The sequence below is a fragment of the Schistocerca americana genome, chromosome 1 (genome assembly GCF_021461395.2).
Source record: "Schistocerca americana isolate TAMUIC-IGC-003095 chromosome 1, iqSchAmer2.1, whole genome shotgun sequence".
NCBI lineage: Eukaryota > Metazoa > Arthropoda > Insecta > Orthoptera > Acrididae > Schistocerca > Schistocerca americana.
The window spans coordinates 509116545-509132340 of NC_060119.1; the positions used below are offsets into that span (position 1 = coordinate 509116545).

Here is a 15796-nt window from a genome sequence, read left to right on the forward strand (position 1 = left end):
TCCCTCTGAACTGCGGAGATGGGAACTTGCACTCCAACACATCCTTTCATCCCGCCATCCCCCTGGACTGAACCTACGTTAAACCACCTCACTCCCATTCACTCTTCAGTCTTCTCCTCTTTCCCTTTCCTCTTTAGCCATTCACGCATCTTTTCATCCTACATAGTTGTGTTTATCTTTATACTATATACCTCTTTACTTCTGTATGCATCCTCTTTGGTTTGAAGCTGGCACAGTACTTACAGTAGAATATCTTTGGCTTCCCTCTGACAACCATGCCTCCATCCTTGCTACCCTCCCTGTTTACCTTTCCCTGTTGCTTCATAACCTGGGTTGTGAGTAACTGAATCCACTTTCCCTTCTTCCCTTTTTTCCCCTCTCTCCTCCCTGATGAAGGAAAAAAGTTCCGAAAGCTAGGAATGTAAATTTTCAGTTCTGTTTTATGTGTATCTATCGGCTGTACTGAGCTGAGGTAAGTACTGGCCAGCCCCTCTATCTCTTTGTTAGTATTTGAAACCTAATATAAAACATACAGAACATACAGATACCACACACAGCATCACTGATTTCATTCGATATAGAAAATATGTATACCTCCATCCCTATCACAGAAACAACAGAAATCATAGAACAAAATCTCTCATCCCACAGCAACCTCACCACAGACGCAATAAAAGAAATAACAGATATGCTCAGACTGACAATTGAACAAAACTACTTTCAGCTTGAGGAAGAATATTATCTACAAACTGATGGACTGCCCATGGGATCCCCAATATCAGGAACACTAGCAAACATTTTCATCAGTCACCTTGAAAATCAGATATTTGATAAGATAACCACAAATGAAAGTTTCAAAATCATATATTGGTACAGATACGTGGATGACATTATTTGTCTGGTAGACGAGCCAAGTGAAAAAATAGATGAACTCCATTCAGAAATAAACAAAGCTCACAAGAACATAAAATTCACACTTGAAAAAGAAAAAGAAAATCAAATAAATTTTCTTGACATTACAATTAAAAAAGAAAATGGAAAACATACATTTAACATCTTTAGAAAACCAACAGCCACGGACACAATAATACATTCCACATCCAACCACCCCCAAAGCCAGAAACTTGCAGCACTAAGACACATGTTACATAGATTAAACAGAATCCCACTCAGCAAGAGAAACTATGAACAAGAAATGAACACAATCATACAAATAGCTAGGAACAACGGGTATGACACACATGTGGTACACAGGCTCAATCAAAAAATAAAAACACAAATAAAAAACAAACACAACATTTCCACAATACAAAAGAACTCACAAGCTGAAAACTTACAAACACACTCAACAAACACACACAATGACAACACCACACAGAAAAGAACCAGATGGTACACCATGACCTACACACATAAACTAACACACAGAGTTGCAAACATCCTAAAGAGACAGGGCTTCAAAATAGCATATAAGCCTGGGCAAACCCTTCAATCACACCTAAGCCAGCCAGCTACCAAGAGGGACAAATTCCAACAATCAGGAATATATAAACTTGAATGTCAAAGTTGTGATGCAGTATACATAGGCATGACATGCAGGAATTTTGAAACAAGATACAAAGAACATACCAGATGTTGGAAGTATGAAACAAACCATTCCACATTTGCAGAGCATTTAAAACACTACAACCATCATCCTACAAACATGGAACAAGAAATGAAAACAATGAGAATAAGCAACCATGACAAACATCTTATACAAATGCAAGAAAACTTCCACATCCAGAAAGCCATAGCAGAAAACAAACATGTGATAAATGAACAAACACACATCAGCACAGGCTCCCTACTACACTTAGTAAAGGAAATGATAACATAAAAATATATATATATATATATAACACCAAAATACAGACAGACACACACACATACAGCACAAAAAAATACATATCACACCAAAACACACACACACACATACACAGGACAAAAACAAAAATAAATAAATAAATACAATAAAATTAAATTAAATTAATACCACACCAAAACACACACACACACACACACACACACACACACACGCACGCACAAACGCACACTCAAATGCATACACGAACAGACCACAGATACTTCAATAGTTACACTCATAAGTTTGGCAGTAATATTCGATCTTTGGCAAAAATATTTGACAGTCGGCAACAGAAACCAAAACATTGCATTAAAACAAGTGTTCAGTGCATAGTGCAGTGGAATGTGGAAAAAACAGCAAATTGGCGCTCATAGGAAGGAGAACAACACCAAAAATGCAACAGGAGCGTAATATGTAAGAAACTGTCTACGCAACCTGTAAGTACAGTTCAAAACATTACTACTTAATAGGAAATACCAACCACCAGAACTGTTTATAACCTATAGGCACAGTGACAAAAATGTAAATAAAATAGCTAACATATGTACATATTCCAGGCCACTGATGATGCCTTGCAGAAAATAAAGGCGAAACGCATATGGCACTAAAATTGTGTTTTATTCAGTTGCTGTCAGACGGTCCATAAGTGAAACTTGTCAATATACTGTAAATTAAACCATCTTCAAGGGTTGCTATATGGAACAACAAACTCTCCATAGGCCTTTTGTAACACTTCATAGGTTACAGCTGAATATCTGCAGAGATGAAAGCAGAATATCAAAGCCGCATATTGTTCATCACATGTCACCTCCAGTTACCATGTCACTGGGAACCAGCAGTACCACCAACAGAATTAGTACTGGGTGTTTGTTACACGTTAACAAAATACCACACGACTAAATTCTGCCGTAAGAAATTATGACCATAAAAAATTATGATAATTCTTTATTTAATAGCACTCATACTTGACAAAATTTAGTTATCGCAATCATAAATAGTGTGAGGTTATGTAGTGACGGTTTACGACATAAAAGTTTTCAGGGTTTGGTACCACGTCATAATATAAAAACTACTGCTGCTGGAGAAAAAACCAATGTTTCGGGCACGATTGCAGCAGCCTTCTTCTGGGTCTAATAGGGTTTGGTACTGTGTCATAATATGGCCAAAACATTGGTTTTTTCTCCAGCAGCAGTAGTTTTTATATTATGACGCGGTACCAAACCCAGAAAACTTTTATGTCGACTGACTCTGGCCGGGGAAGCCTATGCAATTATATTAGTGATGGTTTATTGTCAGTACGGTATACAGATGGGGTTTCTATGGTTTGTGTGACTTTTGTTAATGTATATCTTGACTTGTTTCACATTCCCAAAGGTTCTCCTTCTTGATGTGGTTTACAGAACACAATGAATGAATTCATGGTATAAAGAATGCATGGTACAATACGGCACAGTGAAAGAATAATCAGGATCTCCTCGTAGACAGCTGATTAAATAGTTAAACACTGTCACTGCATCATTGAAATTTAGGAATTGTTCCTTATGTCACAATGCATTGTTGTAATTCTGAACTTTGTTATATTAGTGTTGGCCTATTACTGCATGGCGTGTTTCGAATAGGTAGCCATGAAATGAAAGGCAAGCAGAGAAGAACAGTATGATACTACTTTCAAGCATAATATAATTCTTTACAGTGAAAAATATGGTAAAACATTCTGATGCTGAAGCAAAAGTTTTAGAATTCATCCACGAAAAGAGGAAGAATGGACAACATGTGATTAGTGACACAATAAGAAACAAAGCAAAATAGGTGGCTACAGTTCTTAATACATGGAGGCAATAGTTTAAGGCTAGCCATGGATGCGTTGATCGCTTTATGTAATGGGCAGGCTTACTTCTACGACCCCATTATAACAGTATGCCAAAACCTTCCATAAACTTTTGAGAAAAAACTTCAAACGATTTCAGTGCTATGTTATCACATTTTGGAAAGAGAAGAATTTTTCAATGGGCAAAATAGGCAACACTGATGACATGCCAATTTGGTTCGACATACCATGTAGTTACATGATTGATGAGAAGGGAATAAAAGAAGTTACCACGAACACATTAGGGTGTGAAAAACAGTGCATAACTGTCAAGCTGGCAATCACAGCAGATGGACCCAAACTACCCCCTTCTTTAATCTGAAAGTGAAAGACAAGCCTCAAACCCCTAAAATGAAAAGTTGTTCTCTGATGATGCAATTATTCGAAGTCAAGGGAAGGGATGGACGACTGAAACCTTAACAATTGGCTGGCTCTGAAACGTATGGGACCTCTGTCCTTGTGGGCTTTCCAAACTACCATCAATGCTTTGTCTTGACGCATTTCATAGTCATCTCACTGATGCCGTAAAAAAGAAGATCTTGCCGGTGATCTGGTTATTGTTCTTGGAAGAATGACTTCTCTGTTACAACCCCTGGACATTAGTATAAATAAACATTTCAAAGGTTACATTCATGAACCATAAGAAAAATAATTTTGTGAGCCAAACTGTGAACTGACTCTGACAGGAAAAATTAAGTGTGCTACACCTCACATTACTACACACTGGGCTTCGACTGCCTGGAAAAGCACTGAAGCACCAATGGTCATAAAATCATTCAAGAAATTCTGTATTTCAAATACTCTGGACAACAGTGAAGACTATGTGCTCTGGAATGACACCAGGGTGATGGGAAAAGGGGAAATAAATCTGCTTCCGATGTAGACTCCTCAGAGGATACAAGTATGATAATATTAGTGAATAATGATGAGTAATGCCTGTAATTTATGGTATGTTAGTTTTGCATGTTATGTAGGTAATCACGTTAGGGATTCTCTTTTAACAATGACTGTGTCACTTAACAATGGGTAGCTTAAAAGTAGTAGTAGTTTTGATTGTTCATGTGTACATCCCCTCTTGTGTAAAATAAATTTAGCCTACCAGTGATGTGTCAACAAACTCTCTTTTTATGAGTTTAATTTTTAAAACTGGGGTGGAGATTACATTATATGGTGCACTAGATTCATACGGTTACAATATATCTGGTATTTAACTAAATATTTCTTTCTGTTGCGTATGAAGTAAATGGGCAGCATGGAGTCATTACAAAGTCCATGAAATATATAAATAATTATACTAACTGTACTCATCTGTCAAATAATTTGCACCCAATTCAAGTAGCACACCCCACAAGTAATTTCTGTGGTACTGATAATTTTTGTTATTTAATGAAACATAATGATCACATTCCGTCATGTGGTAATAGTAGAAGATAAATTCAATCTCTGTAAGAAAGTATTAAATAAAATTGAACATGCAATTTTTGTGTTCGAAATGTTCATATTACCTACCTTATTGCATGATGGGCACTGTGTTATCTGCAGATCTGGGAGTAAGTTTCGGTAGAACTGGAACCTCAAGGGTTTTGGCCGTTTGCAGATGAGTACACTTCCTGGATCCATAGTTTTTAGGACAGCTCTGCTAACAAGCACAGGCACAAACTCACCAGTTTCAGTCTGGAAAAAAATATATATTCTATGATAGGTTGTGTCACGTAGGCAATTTTTTGATATAAGATAAACGGGAATTATGTTGACATTTACGCTGATCTTTATCTGCCATGAAGATGAAAAAAATCTCCATTGACATTAATTGCAGACACTTCTATGATGCATTAAGATATTGCTCATCCAACATTAAGAACTTACAAAACTGTTTACAGAGAAGTGCTTGAATTTTCACATTAAATGTCACTTTTTAACATGTTTCAAATACAGACACTGACAGCAATTCAAAACTGTACACTCTTTACAAAACATTACTCTCATGTTCAATAAAGAGATGGATAAAACAACAATATTAGAAAGCCTGAACAAACTGATGATGTTCTCCTTTAAGATGCTATATATTATAGCAATTACATTGTTAACTCTGTAGGCACAGTTTGACTTGTGACATAACGGTGCTGGGATCGTGTAGTGCAAGCAGGATGGAGTAAAGGTATTGACTGGTCTAGAGGCGCATGAACGAAACTGGAGAAAGAACCTAATGGTGAAAACACACACACACACACACACAGGCAGCTACATTGTCCCAGACAGTTGTGTCTTGTCATTGAAGTGCTGGACCAATATAGTCATTTGGGACAATACAACATTGTGTATGTGTTTTCCCCCTGTATTAGTGGGCTCATAAAAAAAGAGACCCCCTGGAAGCTGAGCACTATTTTTAACTTTTTTTTGTGTGTCTGTTGACTGTTCAATGTGTTAACTACAGGTTGGGTGTTTACTTTTAATCAAGCTATGGTTGTCTCCAGTACACTGCAGAAGTTTTGCTGTGAAACCCTTACACATCCTCCACACAGTCCTGATCTCTCCCCACGCAATTTCCATAATTGTGGAGCCGTGAAGATAGACATTCATGTCCGTCGATTTGCTTCATATGAACAGGTGTAGGTACAATCATGGACATTTTCCCATGAAGGAACTGACACTCTTGTCTCACAGACATATAAATCAGGTTTGCCACAAGTTTCTCCAAGTGAAATTCCCTGATATTTCCCTGGTTTCCAGACAAGTTCTAGCATTTTTCCCTGAAAAATTTTGAGATCTCAAGGGTAAGTTAAGACATAAATTGACAATCCCTCTTTGCAGCTACAGCACAAGAAACAATAGTGCAAACAAGGATAACATTCCACATGGGAAAAATATGTCTAAAAACAGAGGTGATGTAACTTACCAAACTAAAGCGTTGGTATGTTGAAAGAGACACTAACAAACACACACACAAAATTCAAGCTTTCGCAACCCACGGTTGCTTCATCAGGAAAGAGGGAAGGAGAGGGAAAGCCGAAAGGGTGTGGGCTTTAAGGGAGAGGGTAAGGAGTCATTCCAATCCCAGGAGCGGAAAGACTTACCTTAGGGGGAAAAAGGGACAGGTATACACTTGCACACACACACATATCCATCCGCACATATACAGACACAAGCAGACATATGTAAACGCAAAGAGTTTGGGCAGAGATGTCAGTTGAGGCGGAAGTACAGAGGCAAAGATGTTGTTGAATGACAGGTGAGGTGTGAGTGGCGGCAACTTGAAATTAGCGGGGGTTGAGGCCTGGTGGGTAACGGGAAGAGAGGATATATTGAAGGGCAACTTGCAAGTAGATGGTATTTCCTGATGTGAGCAAAAATCTTAAGTACTAACATCAACATCTTTTTTTAGATAGAGAAAGCAAGCCAAATGATATGTGTGTTTCATTAAGACCAGTGAAATTATTTCTTTCCAATAAAATGAAACACATCTGGTGGCAAAAATAGGCAATTCCTCAGAGTCGCAAGACAGATTAAAAATACCTTCATTGATTTCAGAAATAAACTCAGAAAAAAGTCTCTTGAAAGAAGTGTATAAGGCAGGCAAGAATAGTGTAAACCAACACTGTAGATGACCACCAATAAAATGTTGGTTCTACTATGTTCGTTATTGTCGGTTATTACTCACTGTGTTACATCTATTATTTTATGGGTATTGTGTAATTTTTCTTTCCAGAAATATACGAATACATAGCTTGCAAACCACCAGTGACTTACACAATTTTCTTCTCCTTACTGTCCATACTTTCTAATGTATAAAATACTTTTGAAGTGCAAAATGTACTAGAACACATAAAATGTCTATAAAATGCCAAACTGCACAATGTTCTTGCAGTGAGACAGTCACAATTCCTGAGATCCATTACGCATGGCCTCTGGCATGTTGAGGAGCACCGCAGTCCTGGATCCATGGATAAACCATGAAAATCCACTGCATTACACCACACACAAACAGACCCAGCCTGCGGACAGATCAGTGAGACTAGATTTGACAGACAGAGCCTGCACATTGCTGGGAACCGAATGGCTTTAGATTGGCATGCCCAATCCATTAAAGACACCCGCAGAAAAAGTCTGTGGTTTTGGCCCATCATGGAAATCCAGATATGTCGTCAGCTATTCATGAACCACAGACAGCATGTTGATGAAATGAGACCATGGTGAGCAATCCATGCAACAGACAAGTTGTTCATATAGCGGAGATGCTGAGTTGAAGATATGCACAATAGAAAGACTGTCACAAATAAAGATTTTGGGCAGTAAGGCCTTTGTCAAAAATAGATCTCTATCTCTCTCTCTCTCTCTCTCTCTCTCTCTCTCTCACACACACACACACACACACACACACACTCATGCAAATGCAACTCACATACATGACTGCAGTCTCAGGCAACTGAAACCACAGTTTGGTTTCAGTCATAGTGCGGTTTCAGTTGCCTGAGACTGCAGCCACGTGTGTGAGTTACGTTTGTGTGTGTTGTCTGTCATCTATTTTTGATGAAGGCCTTACTGCCCAAAAGCTTTATTAGAGACAGCATCTCCACTATAATGGCGAGTAGCAACTTTCCTTTTTTTCATTACATTCTATCCTGGATTTCCTCTCCAGGGGAACACCACCTTGATGAAGCACTGTCCATGTGGGTAGAGAGGCTTGTGTATCCGCGTGAAGCTGTGGGCTATAAGTAGAGGACCTACTGCCAGAGAGTCCTTAGCTGATGGATCAGACTAAGAGTGTTCCACAACAACCTGTCTTTCTTATCCACTCCTAGTTCTTACCCAATTCCCTTCCCCTGTGCTGAGGGGTGCATGGCACATGGGAAGATGTGTCGCAAATGGAACCTCAGGAATACCTGGTGACCTCCCTGAGTAAGTAGCCTTACACCATGCGTAATTTCCGTGGTGTGGACCATGTAGATCCCCAAATCTCGTGGGACCGAGACGGACACAACTGATGAAAATAATTTAAAACAAACTGAGGGGCAAACTGAGACCTCAGACACCAAATATCAGGGTCAGGACCAATGGAATGCACTCCCACTACTGAATCAGGGTCTAGACCTGAGCAAGAAGTGGGAACTGTAAATGAGAGGTTGAACCAGATGAAGATTAAAGCCTTGTCTGGGGCCCAGAGGAGGAAACTTCTCAGGGAACAGAAACAAAAAGGACGACAAAAGTGGAGGGAATTAAAAGTGCTCAGGTTGAAGAGGAAACACATACCTCCTCAACGTCAAAGACGGGTAACAAGAGGATAAGGGAGGAATCTAAGAATCCCTCCATTCAGGATAAGCAAGTCCAGAAAAGCCGAGGCAAGAAACAGACCTATAGTACTGCAGTCTCGGTTTTTAGGGTGGCAGTTATCCAAGAAGGCTATCCACCGGTAAGCATCACCTTGTAGCAGGAGGGGCTCGTGCAGATGGCCCTCTTTGAAAAAATGGGGGAGACGCTCGTCCAGGACCCAAATTCAGGTGGGTCTATCTAGCTTATGGTGCCCTCATTTTTGTCTGTGAGGGGGTGCATACAGTGGAATGGCTCAAGGATAAGGTGCCCACGATAACCCCATGGGAGGATGTGAAGCTGCTGGTCAAGACGACAGATGAGCTTCTTAAGACCGCAAAAACATCAATATGGGTACCAAAGATCCTTAAGGATGTCTCTCCAAAGACTCTGTTCGAGAAAATAGAGGTCCGTGACCCAAAAGTCTCAACAGAGGATTGGAGAGTAATCAAACAGAAGGCTGTACTGGAAGGACGAACCCTGTGGTGGTCAGAGAGAAGTCCCTGAAGGCAATGTGAGAGCAAGACCTGAAATTGTTTTTAGGGTTATTGCAGATTGCCATCAGGGTAATCAAAGACCTCAAAAGCAATGACGGCAGCAAGATGGAAACTTGAAATGCTGCAGACTAATAGGCCACAGACTAATGGGCCACTGCTGCCCTGAGCTGTCGCCTGGGAAGACAGGAAGTGGATGTGGCCCTGGTACAAGAGCCCTACTTATACAAAAGAGGTGTATCAGGCCTAGGTGGTACTGGAGGTAATGCTGATTTATGCTAGAAATCTAAGAAACTCCAGAACATTCAATTATGTGAGAAATGGAATTTCTTTCATGCCAATGATGGATTTCTGTTCCAGGGACTTGATGACCATCAGGATGCAGCAACGTGAGGAGGGTATCACGAGGGAAATTGTTTTGGCCTCAGCACACTTTCCTTATGAAGACTACTCTCCTCCTTCTTTGGAGGTGAAGAGACTGATGGAAGCTTGCCATTGGCAAGGCAACCATCTGTTCGTTGGATGTGATGCCAATGCCCACAACTTAGTGTGGGGCAGCAAGGACACCAACAACAGAGGTGAGTACTTTCTTGAATTTCTTTTGTCTAACAACCTGGAGGTCCTGAATAGGTTTGATGAACCTACATTCAGGTACAGCAGAAGGAAAGAAGTAATTGACATAACCTTTGGTTCCATGATGATTTGCAGCTATGTCAAACAATGGCATGTGACGTTAGAGCCATCCTCATTGGACCATGCGTATATTAAATTCAAGGTTGAAATAGGAATCAGACAGACCACGGCCTATAGGAATCCCAGGAAAACAGACTGCGAGATAGGAGGGACCTTGACTTAAGCTTACTGGAAAATAAAACATCGATAAGGAAACCAGAAGAGTTTGAGGAAGTAGTGGAGGCTGTAACCTCGGCCAAAGTGACCTCATACCAGGACAACTGCTCAATCACCAAGAAGTGCACAAATAGGAGTGTGCCTTGGTGGAACAACTTGGAAACACAAAGAAGACAGGTATGAAGACAGTTTAACCTTGCGAGACGTAAAGGACAATGGGCAAAATATTATGAGGCCCTTGTCAACTACAACCTTGCAATTAGACAAGCAAAGGAGGCATCCTGGAAGGAATTCTGTGAGGAAGTGGAGGGCACGGCTGCTCAAGTCAGACTTCACAAAATCCTCAATAGTGTACCAAATAACCCAGGAGGTATGTTAAGGAAGGAGGATGGGGAATATACAAAGACAGCATATGAGACACTGGAATTGCTCCTCAAAACTCACTTCCGTCAATATGCTCTGGTAGATAACAAAGAGCAGAATGCGATCCCTGAGAGACAATGGTTCTCAGGCATTCGAAGAGAGGACTAGGAGTTGGCCAAGGAGTGTGTCGACTTCAGTAAAATCCAATAGGCGGTGGGAACATTCCAACAGTTCTAGTCACCTGGACCAGATGGAATCTTTCCACCTCTCCTGCAAGCAGGAGACAATCTTATAAGAGTCCTATGCAGGTTATTCAGGGTTAGCCTAGCAGCAGGAATCATTATCAATGCCTGGAGGGCAGTGAAGGTTGTCTTTATTCCAAAGCCAGGGAGAACTGATCCTACCAAGGCCAAGAATATGATACCAATCAGTCTGTCTTCCATTCTTAAAACACTGGAAACACTGGTTAATGTGCATGGGAAGAGGAGGCTAACTAGGGATCCTCTACATTCAAACCAATATGCATATCAACGAGGTAAATCAAGTGTGACAGCTCTTCACCAACTCACTGGGAAGGTGGAGAAAGCACTTCACTTTCAGGAAATAGCCTTCTGCATCTTCCTGGACATCGATGGGGCTTTTAGTAACACAACCTTCTATTCCATGGTTAGGGCAGCAGAAGTGCCTGACCTAGGGACCAATATACGTAGGACCATGCTTAGTGAAAGGAAGGTAGAGGCCACCATGATGAATGAAAAGATGGTAATTAACACCACTAGAGGTTGTCCACAAGGAGGAGTTTTGTCCCCTTTGGTGTGGAATCTAGTGATGAACAAACTCATTGAGGAACTAAATTCTAATGCTTTTGCCAAAAATATGCAGATGACATTGTCATAGTAATACTTGGCAAATTTACTGACACAGTAAGGAATATGGCACAAGGTGCACTGGACATTGTGCAAGACTGCTGCAGGAAACAGGATCTAAGGATTAATCCTAAGAAGACTGTTGTAGTACCATTCACAAAGAAGCATATCTGACACTCAACTTGGAATCAAAAGCTTCTCGATGAAACTCTACCTGTGAAGGGGATAGTGAAATATCTGGGGGTAACCTTAGATGAGAAACTAACATGGACTCCTCACATTAAGAGCATCTGCTCCAAGGCAAAAGGTACTCTAGTGAGTACCAGAAGAGCTTGTGGCAAAAACTGGGGCCTAAGCCCCAGAGGTATGCACTGGTTATACATCACGGTGGTTAGACCTAGATCTCCTAATGGGCTGTAGTGTGGTGGAAGAAGGTAGAACAGCAGATTGCAGCTAAGGAGCTTGCTAAGGTGAAAAGACTGGCCTGCTTAGCCATAACAGGCAGAATTAGCAACACACATACTGCTGGGATGGAAACAATGCTGGACATGCCTCCATTACACCTTTGGGTCAAGATGGAGGCAGCAGCTGGTGCATACAGACTCAAACATGGTAAAAACTGGATCTCATTGGGATATCCAGAATCACACACTAAAATAGTGAGTGAGGTAAGTATAGGAATGGTTGGAGAAATGCCAGCCGACTACATAATAACACCCAACTGCTCCAACAAGCCTTAAAATATAATAATTGGAACCACAGAGCAGTGGGAAAAAACAGTTTGACACTGTACGGGTGACACTGTCTGGTTCACTGATGGGTTAAAATCAGACCAAGGTGCTGGGGCCGGGGTGTATGTGGTTCAGCATAGACTGGAGGGCATCATATCTCTAAAAAAAACTGGCCTCGGTATTCCAAGCCAAAATCACTGCAATCAGGGTGTGTGTGGAGGAGAATGTGAATAGGTGCTACAAGGACCATAGTATCTACATCTATTCAGATAGCTGGACAGCCCTGAAATCATTGGCAGCTCCTGCAACAAGATCTACGATTGCTGCAGAATGTCACAGGGTACTTGTGGAGCTAGGGGGAAGCAATAGGGTACGCCTAATGAACAAGCCGACAGATTGGACTGGATGGGGGCAAAGACTCCATTCACTGGACTGGAACCTGTTCAAATGGCTCTGAGCACTATGGGACTTAACTGCTGTGGTCATCAGTCCCCTAGAATTTAGAACTACTTAAACCTAACTAACCTAAGGACATCTCACACATCCATGCCCGAGGCAGGATTCGAACCTGCGACCATAGCAGTCGTGCAGTTCCAGACTGTAGCGCCTAGAACCGCTCGGCCACCCCGGCCAGTCCGGAACCTGTCCTGACAATCACCAACACTGTGCTCAAACTAGAACTATGGCTCAGAAGACAGCATGTAGAATACTGGACCAAGATCTAGAAACAAAAACATTGCAAGGTAGTGATGCCAAAGCCATGTTTTAAAAGAAGCTTTGTAATCCCAGGCTTGAATAGGAAAGAAATTAAACTCAAGGTTGCACTGATGACTGGCCATGGGAATTTCAAAAAACACCTACATACAATGGATATAATGGAAGAAGACCCTAGGATCTGTGATGAGAGTGAAGAAACTGCATCATACCTAATCTTCGAATGCACTGTATTGGAGAGCAAGAGACACAGAATTTCCGGGAACTAGACCTGAATAAATTGTGTCTAACAAAGAACTGGTAAAGGGACTCCTTGCACTATTTAAGGGCATCAGTTGGGTTTTCTAGATATACAGGGAGCAATACTGCACAATAAACTCAGTTTCAGTGCGGGCAGTGGCAGGTTGGACCAAAGCTGTTTTAGCTTTCCTGCTAAAATCAAATAAAAAAATCAAAACTAAAATCTTGGATTTTCCATTGTTAGATAAGTAGTTCAAATACTCAGAGAATCTATAATAATAAGAATAGGTAGCAACTCACCATAAAGATGATTGCTGAGATGCGGACAGCCACATAGAAAAGACAGTCACACTCTCACAACTAAATTTTCAGCCATAGCTTTTGTCAGAAAACAAGAATTCACACACATTCACACAATCATTCAGATACAATTTGTGCACACATGACCACGGTCTCTGGTTGCTGCATCTACAGTTTCTGAGAATCAGATCCAAACAAACCACTCCTCATGCCTCCCTGCCTCTCGTCGGCAGCTGCTAGGCTAGCGACGAGAAGTGGTGCCAGCACTGACTGCAAGCTGAGTGAAGTTGTAGGAAGGGAAGGAGCAGTAGTAATGAGGGGAGTAGGGAACAGTGAACATACTCAGATGCACCCAGCCAGCTACGGTACATTACACCTCACTGAACAAATCATTTCATCTACTGAGACAAAAACGAGATTTTTCCAGTGTTTTTTTCCAACTTTCCCTGACATATTTGAAATTTCCTGATTTCCAGAACCTGTGGCAACCCTGTAAATGTATTAACAGTTATGGTTTTTAAATAATAAACTGTTTACTTGCTTTTTCTATCTGCCTCATTTTCACTTGACTGCCCTTTATACGTGTGAAACTTTTGTTGCCCAATTTTTTTTGAAGAAAATCATTGAAAATCACTGAAAACAGTAGACCATCTACACTAACCAATTTTCACCCTATTGTTGTATAAACCAATACACAACCTCAATAAATCAGTACGCCAATCTATAAATACTGCCCCCCCCCCCCTCCCCCCTCCCAAAATCCTTAGTCTGGGTTTCGCATTCATTATGATAACATCTTGTAGTAACTTGTGTTTTTCTTTGTGTGAGTTCGCACATGGAAAGGAAGCTGCTAACATCTCTATGTTGCTTTTTGCGATGAATTAGCAGTAAGTCGTGCTTAATAAACATGCAATCAACATTTCCAAAATAGTTAATGCTCACTCAGTTCTTGTTCTGGAATGAAGTGTATAACAGTCTGTACACCATATTCATACAATTAATTTCTCTGTATGTAAGCAATACAGCTCGAAAATCTGCACAATCATTAGTTAAAACTTCTGGGCTGAGAGGCCATGGTCGATCTGTAAATCTTCTTCTTGTTACAGTTTTACAGATCAACCATGGCCTCTCAGCCCGGAAGTTTTAACTAATGAAAACACTTGTCGTGAAAGCCTACACATTAGAAACTACACAATAATACCATGCAATTGTTCATCTGATTTCTTTGCGACAGTACGTGCATAAACTATTGATGGGTTGTATTTTTTCCAGACTATGTTTTGAATAAACTAATTCACTCACTGTTCTTAATTACTGGACTTCGGTTAGTGGACAACCAATCAGATTGTGTTAAAAGTGGGCTATGTGAACTGTAGAGCAGTTCTCTTTGCACGTGAAGTTAGTAATGACAACAGCAAGGATATAGTTATATGAGCTACCACTGAATGTGATATTTGTTTCTAATGTCAAGATACAAGGGCATTGTACATGGCTGGTTAATAACATTGTTTTGGGTAAAAACTGGTGGAGCAGATTTTACAACAGTCACTGTTAGAGACTGGTCATCACTTGCTGGTATGCCAAAAGAAAATAAATGGGCATAATAGCTGCGGCCCTGTTATTGTTATGTTGAACATAGTTACAATATCCAAACTTTTATTTTGTACAACCATGGAAGAAGATACCACAACCAAGTAAGTCTACTTACACATGGTGCCTTTCCCTGTGAGGACTAGTCCCATCTTTGCACTGGTAGCAATTACTTAAGAGTGAGTAATTTAAAAATCAGTGATTGTGAACAATTTATGAGAGGACTGCACTGAGAATGAGATGTGTGACAAAAACTGTCGAAAACTATTGATGGTAGAGGCAGAAAAAAGTTGTGAGCAAATGACTGTGAAGGTATTGAACTATAAACTGTGACTTGGTACGTGAACCGACAAAATAAAATTACATTCAGCAGTGTTAAAATGCCTAGCAGACAAAATACCCTGGATAAGGCACCAAATGGCAGGACAACCAATGACAAATTAGAAAGAGTCCATAATCTTTGAAACAGGATTATTAAATATGAGAAGAAAGAAGATTGACATAATCTTCAAGGCATTTCAGCTAATGAGAGGATCTGCTGGATACCAACATATGGAGTTAGTGGCCCAGCC

The 15796-nt window shown here is 40.6% G+C and overlaps 1 protein-coding gene across 3 annotated transcripts in view; it reads right to left on the minus strand.

Annotated features, from left to right (window-relative positions):
* LOC124604846 (intraflagellar transport protein 122 homolog) overlaps nucleotides 1-15796 on the minus strand; it is a 239008-nt gene that overhangs the window by 44484 nt on the left and 178728 nt on the right. For all 3 annotated transcript variants that reach the window (XR_006978594.1, XM_047136514.1, XM_047136515.1), the window contains exon 23: nucleotides 5283-5447. Coding sequence is in view for 2 of the 3 variants with exons in the window: in XM_047136514.1 (XP_046992470.1) it covers nucleotides 5283-5447 (165 nt within the window). In the remaining variant the exon portion in view is untranslated. The remainder of the gene's footprint in view (nucleotides 1-5282; nucleotides 5448-15796) is intronic.